Source organism: Crocodylus porosus, unplaced genomic scaffold (assembly GCF_001723895.1).
Source record: "Crocodylus porosus isolate Cpor-Errol unplaced genomic scaffold, CroPor_comp1, whole genome shotgun sequence".
In the NCBI taxonomy this organism is placed as follows: Eukaryota; Metazoa; Chordata; order Crocodylia; family Crocodylidae; genus Crocodylus; species Crocodylus porosus.
This window is the reverse complement of record NW_017728922.1, coordinates 205,953-214,459: the sequence shown is the minus strand read 5'-3', so window position 1 is coordinate 214,459 and position 8,507 is coordinate 205,953. Positions and strand designations below refer to the sequence as shown.

Sequence of the window (8,507 nt, the reverse complement as noted above, 5' to 3'; positions counted from 1 at the left end):
CTTGCACCTTTCCCAGCCCTGCCGGGGCCATCCCAGGCTACACGGAGCCCATGCAACAGACTGATGCAGGGCAGCACGTGAGCACGGGCTAAGGCTTGGTTCCCGCTGCGTTACCACCACGGAGACGGCGGGCAGGGCTCTCAAGACTTCCTCCACGCAAGGAGTCAGTGCAGCTATGCAGGCAGGCACAGCCAGTCCCCTAGGCGAGGGGGGGACCAGCCCCCAGGTGGAAGCAGGCTCTCCATCCCAGGCCCAGCAGCAAGTCGCTAGCACCGGCGAAAAGCCTCGCAGCTGTGCCCGTGCTCAGGGACACACCGCGTCCCCGCGCAGCCGAGGCGATAGCACGCCCAAGTGCTCTGCTACCTGCAGGTCCTGGGGGCACCTGGGGGAGCTTTGCACCCACGCCATGCAGGGGAAATTGGGGAGGGGGAGAATTTGGCCCCTGGGGATTTCAAGGAAGCATGACGCCCCCCCACCTGGAGCCTGGGGCGGCAGGTGATCCCTGCAGCAGCAGCTAAGGCCACAGGACTGTCCAGGCTGGGGCGAACTCCCTCTGCGCATGGTCTCAGGTCCAGCCCGTGGCCTGGGCTGCCCTGGGGAGCTGGGAAATGCATTAGAGTGGCCCTGAGCCCCCTCTGCTCCCTTCCAGCCCCCGTGCCCGCTCCCCAGGGCTGGGTGCAAGATGGGTTTTGGGGCCAGAGCAGACCTGCCGGCTGATCCAAAAATAGTTTTATTTTCAAACCTGCTGAATACGACGACTCGTGGTGGCCAGCCCAGCAAGACCCTGCCCTCTCGCCGTCTCCGCGCCACGGCCCGGAGAGCTCCCCTGCGCTCGGAGCCCAGCCGCCGGGCTGGCACCCCCCGGAGGCAGGGGGTCCTGGCGTTGCCGGGGCGCCCGCTGTCCGCCGGGGATGGTACAGGATCGGGTCCTGCCCTCAAGTCCAAGCTGAGCAGCCCCAGCCCTCTGTGTCCCTACAGTCCAGTGAGCAGCCCCTCATGCCACATGGCCTCGTCTTCTCCGGGGGTCCGGGGGGGCGCTGGCACCTTCCCCCCACTCCAGAGTGCGGCGCTTGTGTGTCCTGGGCTTCGGCCCTCCGGGCTGCCGTGTCGGGCCCCGTCTCATCTCCGTGGCCCCCGCACGGGCGTCACCCCTCGCACCTTCAGGCAGTTGCCCCCAAGCTGCCGCCGGCTGCCCTGCAGGGGAGGGAGGGGAAGCGAGTGATGGGGGGCATGGGGCAGGGCACATCCACGGCCCCGGAGCAGAGGGGCAGTGCCCGCCGGGGCAGGGGGACTAAGCAAGGCCCCCCCATCGGCTTGCAACAGCCTGCTGCTGAGAGCCCAGGCCCATCTCCCACCCAGGCCCCCCAGCCGTGATTCCTGCTCCCTCGCCTTTCCCCCTTCCCCATCCTGCCCCATGGCTGTGAAGCTGCCCCAACCTGGCACAAGGCACGTCTCCAGCAAGGCGAGCAGAGCCTCCTGCCCCGGGGCCTGAGCACTGGCCCACTGCTCCCCCGGCCGCGGGACAGGGCTAGGCCTTGAGCTGGGAGCTGGGGGACAGGGCTTCCCCGCTGTGGGACTCCTGGCCGTGTCCCTCCTTCCACCCTCCTCCTCTGCAGTTCGTCTCCTTTGAGCTTCCCCCAGCCCAGCCCATCCAGCCTCCCTGAGCGATGGGCTGCACAGACGGGCGATGGGCTGACGATGGGAGCACAGAGCCCCGTGGCTGTGCCCACAGGGGCACAGCTGCTTCCGCCTCTCGCCCGAGCTGGGGCTGGAGCCCAGGTCTCCAGGGCGCGGCCATCGGCCGCAGCACCCGCTTCCCCGCAAAGCTCCAGAGGCCTCAGGATGCTGACCACAGAGACGCACGGGGCCGCGTGCTGGGGCTGGTCCTTTCCCAGCCCTAGACCTTCTCTTCTGGGGCAGCGCGGAGGCTTCCCCGCTGGGGATGTTCAGAGCCGTCCCCAACAGGAGCGGGTGCCCCGTGGGAGCAGGTGGCTGCACGGGGCTCCTGCCCCCCTTGAGCAAAGTGCCCAGCAGTGAGGGGCCACTGCTGCCCCCGGACGTGGGGGCAAGGGGGGCTTGGCTGTCAGCCTCTCATCTTAGACCGCTCCCAACCCCAGGAGGGAGCTGAGAGGGGAGGGGGGGAGAGGAGAGGGGCGAACAGAGAGGGTTAAAGCCCGGGGGAACAGGGAAGGTCTCGGGCAGCAGCGTGCGCCTACCTCATCCAGGGGGTGAAGCAGGGGCTGCCAGGGGAGTCCCTCCGGGTACAGGGGCCTGGAGGGGATGGGGTAGATCCTGGGAGACGCTGCCCCTACATCCAGCCCCAGCCCCATGGTGGCCTGTCCTGGAGGACAACGGGGTGAGTGCTTGCACCTCTCTGCTTTTCTCCCATCCTCCTGCAGATGAAACTTGGACAGGGGCTGCAGCCCAGGGCCCCTCGGGGCGTTCGGGCTCCTCCCTCCTGCTCTGTGCTCCCCACCCCAGGCAGAGCTGGCGACCTCCTGGCTGGCGCATGGGGCGGGGGGTTCAGCCTGGCTAGGGGGAGCACAAACCCCTCTTCTAGCCCCTTCCTCTGGGGGAGGCTGTGCCCAAGCCTGCCCCCCGCGCTGCCCACTCGCTCAGGGCTTGGAGATGAGCCCGGAGCCCCACACCCGGGGGCACAGCCTCAGGGTCTGGGGTCCGGACTCAGGCCCTCGGACTCAGCTGAGGTCCCCGGCTGGACCTCAGGCCTGTGTCTGGTCTGAGCATGCACCCAGCTCATGCAAACAGCACATGCTATGTGATGCGGGAGCGGGGCGTGTGTGTGTCTGGCTCGAACATCTGGCTGCAGGGGCTGCTGGCTCTTCCGGGTCTGTCTGCTCAGCTCCCCCGCAACCCTCCTCCACCCCAGGGACCCAGCTGTGCATTTCCAGGCATCCAAGAGACCCCAGAAGTAGAGACAAACCCCAGGACCGAGGCCTGGATGCCACCCCTGCTGCCCTCCGGGTTAGAGACACTGGCTTGCAGAGGAGGGAGGTGGGGGGCACGCCACCAGCCCTCCGTCTCTCCCCCACCGTGCAGTTAACCGCGTGTGAAGCAAAACACGCCAGTCCTGAGGCAGCTGTCGGTGACCACGCCAGCACCCCGGGGGGAAGGTCAGGCAGGAGTGGCGAGCAGCTGCGGGGCGGCGTGCGGGCATCCCGCTTCCGCGACCAGCCGGACAGGCTACGCCCTGGCACCCAGGTGAGCGCAGAGACCCGCCCCTGGCTTCTGCGTGGTGATACTGGGTCTGCGCGGCTGGCCGGCAAGAGCCTGGGGCAGGACTGAGCTCCGGCCGGCCCTCGCTCCCACCCCCGGGCTCTCGCTGGGCTCGCATGCAGCGCGGCCCTGTCCCCCTGCCCTGCCTCGACCCGCCCCAGGCAGCCGGGCGTGCCCCGCTGGTGCTCGCCTCGCCCTGGCACCGGTCCCCCAGGCCCTTGCCCCGCGGTCTCCTTCCCTGGCGGGTGGGGACGGCGACGGGGACTCACCCCTTTCCTCTGGTTGCTGAGGCAAAAGGTGCAGATGCTGCGGGGCTGCTTGCCCTCCAGCTCGCCCTTGGCGCCGTAGATGGCACTGAAGCAGGGCTGCCCGTCCTCGCAGCCCTCGCCCAGCAGCAGCACGTTGGCCAGGTGGGAGATGTAGCTGGAGGCCAGGCGGAGGGTCTCGATCTTGGACAGCTTGCGGTCCACGGGCTCGGTGGGGATCAGGGTGCGCAGGGCCGTGAAGGCCGTGTTGACGCTCTGGGTCCGGTCCCTCTCCCGCGCGTTGGCCGCCTGCCGCTGCTTCACCAGCACCAGCGGCCCCGGCTTGCGGGCCCCCTTCCCGTGGGGCTCCAGGCCCTCATAGGCGCCGTAGGACTGGTCGGACGCGTCGCTCTCGCTGCGGTTCTCCTCGTCCTCCGACAGCAGGCTGAGGTCGGGGTACAGCACGTGCGCCGCCACGGGTCTCAGCATGGCGAAAGCCATGGCAGGGACCCCCGGCCGGACCCAGGCCCCCGGGAGCTGTGGGTCTCAGCGCCCCCCCGGCGCGCTGGGGACCCCCCACCTCCAGCCCTGCCCACGCCCGGGCTTCTCGGCAGGTCCTGACGTCTTCCCAGCTGCTCCGAGCACAGCCGGAGAGGGTGGTACCTTCGCTCTGGGGGACTCGCAGCAGGCTCTGTATATAAGCCCGGGGAGGGGCTGGGAGCCGGGAGCTGCCTCGCGGCCAGCCAATGGGGCTGCCGAGCTGCCCCGGCCCCCAGGATTTAAAGCTAGCGGCTGCGGGTGCAGGGAGATGGCTCCGAGCCCTCTGCCCGGGGGCAAGAGGGGGAGCGGGGCCGCGCGGGCAGCCCAGACACCTTGCAAACACGGCCCCGGGCGCACGCAGCCAGACCCCTGCTCTGCCCCCGCTTCCTGGGGGTCCACCCGGCCTGGGGCCCTGCAGCGGGCGAGCTGTCCGGCTCCGTTTAGAGCCCCTCCGTCCCCAGGCCCGGACACTGGGGGCACGGCGAAGCAGGAGGCTCCGAGCCACAGTGGGGACGGACTGGGACCGAGGCCCCCCAGCCCAGGCCCCTCGCAGCGAGCCCACGGGCACGCAGCGCCGAGGCAAGCAGCTCCTCCGCGCCCCACGAGCCCCGCGCTGCCCCGGAGCGGGGCTCCCGCCTGCCTGGCCCGGAGCGTTTCCGGGAGGAAGGTGTGTGCCGGCAGTGGAAAAATCACATCTTTTCCTGCAAGGAGAGCGGGAACCGTGACCTGCAGGAGTCTCCCCGGGGGCGCGAGCCTGGCCCGGCCGAGGCCTCCACCTGGGGCTAGGCCCCGCGGCTCTGACCCCCGGCGCGGGGGGAGTTTTGCCCACCGCCGCCTTCCTGCGCCGCTGAGTTATAGCCGAGAGATTTCCCCTCCCGCCGGAGAGCCGTGCGTCTCGTGCACTCTCGCTTTCTCGGCCCCGGTGCCTGCTCCCCCCAGTCCCCGCGCCGCGTGCCCCAGAAAGCGCCGGCAGGAGGGGAAGCCAGCCAAGGAAAGCAGCCCAAGGCTTCCTGCTCGTCCTTCCCCCACGGCCCGAGGCCGAGCGTGCGGATCCGGCAGCGCCGCAGGTCAAGCTGCAGAGGCAGCTTAAGCAAACAGGCCGAGAGCGCGCCTGGTGCAGACCCCCGCCAGCTCCCCGGTTCCCTCCCCACTGCCCCTTCCCCGCACACGGGCACGGCCTGGGGCTGCCGGAGAGGGCGAGGGGGAAGCAGAGGGAATCCCAGAGCCGAGCGGTCTCTGCCCCAAAGAGCCTCCAGCCCCAGCTATGTGGCGGGGAGGAAACGGGATGCGGCTTTGCAGGGAGAGCAGGCCCCGGGCCTTTCCAGAGAGCCCCAAGGGTGGCAGGGATGCCTGGCAGCTCCAGGGACCCCTGCAACCTCTCCGGGCCCGCGGTGCACCCCTCTGTGCCGGCCTGACCCCTCAGGTCCCGGCCTGGCGCCTCCCCGCAGCCCCTTTCCAAAGTCGCCATCATCCAGGCAAGCGTCCAGTGCTCCCCCTCCACCCGATGTCCCCTAGCAGTGCCCACATCCCCCCTGCCTGGGCTGGAGCAGCGACCCTGGCTCGAGGGCTGCGTGCGGATCCGGGGCTGCGCTTTACCTGTGGATCTAGCAAGGAAAGGCTGTGGGCGTGGGGGGGACAGCCCCAGGGCCGGGGGGCGGCAGGCTGGGCCAGGGAACGCTAAAAGCAAAAAGCACTGTGGAGACCTCGATGGCTCTAGCGGGAGCTCCCCAGGCACTTGCACGGCTGCTCCGTCGTTCGCACAGACCGGGGCGGCTGAAGCACGCCGACGACAGAAAGCCGGACTCGGTGCGTGGCCCCGGCCCCGGACGTGATGGACAGACGGAGGGCTGGGAGGGCCCTCAGAGATGATGGCTCCATGCGGAGACGTACCAGCCCGTCCCCCAGGCCTTCCCGAGCTCGGAGCACAGCTTTTCTTCCCCCCTCCCTTCCCCGGGCAGGGGGCTCTTCCATGCTGGCCCCCCTGCTGGGGTGTGATTTGGCCGGGCTGGAACAGCCCCCAGCCCCTGACAGGCGGCAAGACGGATCGGCAGGGACTGTGTACTCAGGTGCAGCTGTCAGGCAGCACATGGAGGCCAGCTGACGGCGGAGGAGGAGAGGGAGCCTCGTGGCGCAGGAAAGACCCTCCCCGCCGGACCGCGCACGGCGTGCAGGGCTGCCCGGGCACCCCGCGTACCGGGGACCGCAGCGGAGCAAGAGGGGTGCTGGGGGTGTGCAAGGGGAGGCGCATGCATGAGCCACCCCCCCGGGCACCACCCAAGACACCCAGCCAGGAGCAGGGAGGGACCCTGCTGTGCTGGAGAAGAGCCCCTGCCCCACGCAGCTTACAGAGCCAGGGCCAGGGAAAAGATGCCAGGGGGATGTGAGCAGACCGCGAGTCTGGGACAAGGCAAGTCAGGGCTTCCAGTTCCTAGCCTGCCTCTGCCACCAGCCCCCTGGGGGTCCCTGGGCAAGTCACCCGTCCCTTGGAGCGGGACTGCCAGGAAGAGCTGCGCTGAGATGGCGCCGGCAGTGCCAGATGCACCGTAGCCGGCACGTGAGCTGGATGCAGGACGGGTCCTGGATGCAGGGGGTCTCCACGGAGGCCGCAAAGCCGGGGGCAGCATCCCCTCTCCCTGCGCTGGCCTCTCCAGGGCAAGGCCCCGCTCTGTGCCCCTGCGAGGAGTGTTTTTCCGGGCCGTGATACTGCGGCGTAGGTAAACAAACAGGGAGCAGATGGCCCGGAGGGGCCGCGCGGCCATCCCCACCTCGGGGGGCCCATCACATTCCTGCTGGGAAAACACCGCTGCCGGCCGCGGCAAATGGGTTCCAGACGCAGCCGGGGCGCGTGTGGCCACCAGGACACGGCCGGCCTGACCCCGCGGCCCTTCCAAGCAGCCCCCTCTGCCCCGTGTCCCTGGCCTGGTGGGCAGGGTCACAGGCCTGGCTTGCCCCCGGGGTCTCCCTCTCCGAAGGCGAGCAGTACTAACCCCGCAGCAGGGCGGGGGCTGTCTCTGCACCGGGGCCGTGCCCTGGACAGGTTGCATGCCCAGGAGCCGTCAGGGTGGCACGGCTGGCTCCACTGGAGGTGCTGGCACCCGCAGGGCACCACGGCCACGGGGCTGGAGTGGCTGGGGTGCTACTGATGGCTTCTCCGTGGTTAGGATCAATCCAGACCTTGCTCCTATGTAACCCCGCCTGTCCAGGGGCTCAGGATGCTGGTTCACAGCACATGGGTGGGGACGGCCGGGGGTCCTGGGGTGCTGGGAGAGGCGGAGGACAGCGCCCCACGAGTGCTAGATCCACTTTCCGCAGCAGAGCCTGAGGCACGTGCTCAGTAGGGATCGCCCGTGGCTCCGTGCGGAAGAGGCGTGGAGCATGGGGACACGGGCCTGGCGGGGGAACGGACCAGCTCACCCACACACTCCAGATCAGGCCTGCCAGATGCCCCAAGCCTCCCGGGGATGGACAGCGTGTCGGGAACCACCAGGTGCTTCACGCGCTTTGGCAGGAACGCGATCCACCAGCGGCCTCCTTTCAACTGGAAACCGGACCCCGCCACGGGAAGAGGCGCGGGGCCCGTGCGAGCGGGTCAGCTGGCCGGGGCTGGCGTGACGCCGGCTGGCCCCGGGGCCTGGCTACCGCGGTGGAGCTGGGCTCCATGTCCCTCCATCTCAGCCGGGCCCCAGCTTGCACCCTCCGTCTCTGGACAGCTGCCGGGGTGGACGTGAGCTCCCCGCGTGCTGTTCCTGACATCCCAGTGCACTGGGCCTGGGGGCACCTGGACCTGGCCCCCTCTCCTCTGTGCCCAAGACAGAGCAGGGGGGTCTGGGCTTTCCAGGGCAGCCAGGAAGGATGGAGCTCATGCAGACTCTGCTACGGCTCCGGGATGCTGCGGGCAGGCCCAGGGCAGGAGCATCCCTCTCCTTGGTGAAGGCCCCCCACGGGCAGCCTCCACCGCAAGACCACCGCCCGCACCTCTCCCCTCGCCGGCCAGCGCCACGAGGCCGGGCTGAGCCCCGGCCTCCTACCTGCCGGGCCGCGGGGGCCGCCACGGCGCATCGCGGGAGCCTGGAACGCATTACACGCCTGTCGCGCGGGGGAGTCTGCCCCAGTTCCGGAGCGGGGAAGCCTCACGAGCCAGGCGAGATGAAGAGAGCGCGAGTCCCACAAAGAGCCTTTGTTCCTGCTCTGGAACGAATGGATTGGAGGCAGCTGAGGTCGTTTGTCAGTCTGCCGCGCCGGAGGCCTCGCAGGTCAGGCGCAGAGGAGGAGGCGAGGGGGACAGGTGGAGAGACAGACACACAGACGGAGCAAAGACAGATACATAACCAGAGCTGGCTCCGGGGACATCCGGGCGAGGGGCGGGATGGGCAGCCATGTGCTGGGGCCCATCCTGCTCCGGCCTGCCCGGAGGATGCCCGCCCAGCCCTTCCCTCACTCGCAGGCCCTCCCTGCTGCCTCCCGATTCCTTCCGAGCACGAGGAAGGG

General features: G+C 69.7%; 1 protein-coding gene across 1 annotated transcript; it reads right to left on the bottom strand.

Moving 5' to 3' along the window:
• Nucleotides 1–712: 712 nt before the first annotated feature.
• On the bottom strand, nt 713–4,556 carry TCF15 (transcription factor 15 (basic helix-loop-helix)). Its single transcript, XM_019539453.1, has 2 exons — nt 3,504–4,556; nt 713–1,194 (listed from the first exon to the last, which is right to left on the bottom strand). The coding sequence occupies exons 1-2, from the start codon at nt 3,978–3,980 to the stop codon at nt 1,120–1,122; spliced, it is 552 nt and encodes a 183-aa protein (XP_019394998.1). The 5' UTR covers nt 3,981–4,556; the 3' UTR covers nt 713–1,119.
• Between the last annotated feature and the right edge of the window lie 3,951 nt (nt 4,557–8,507).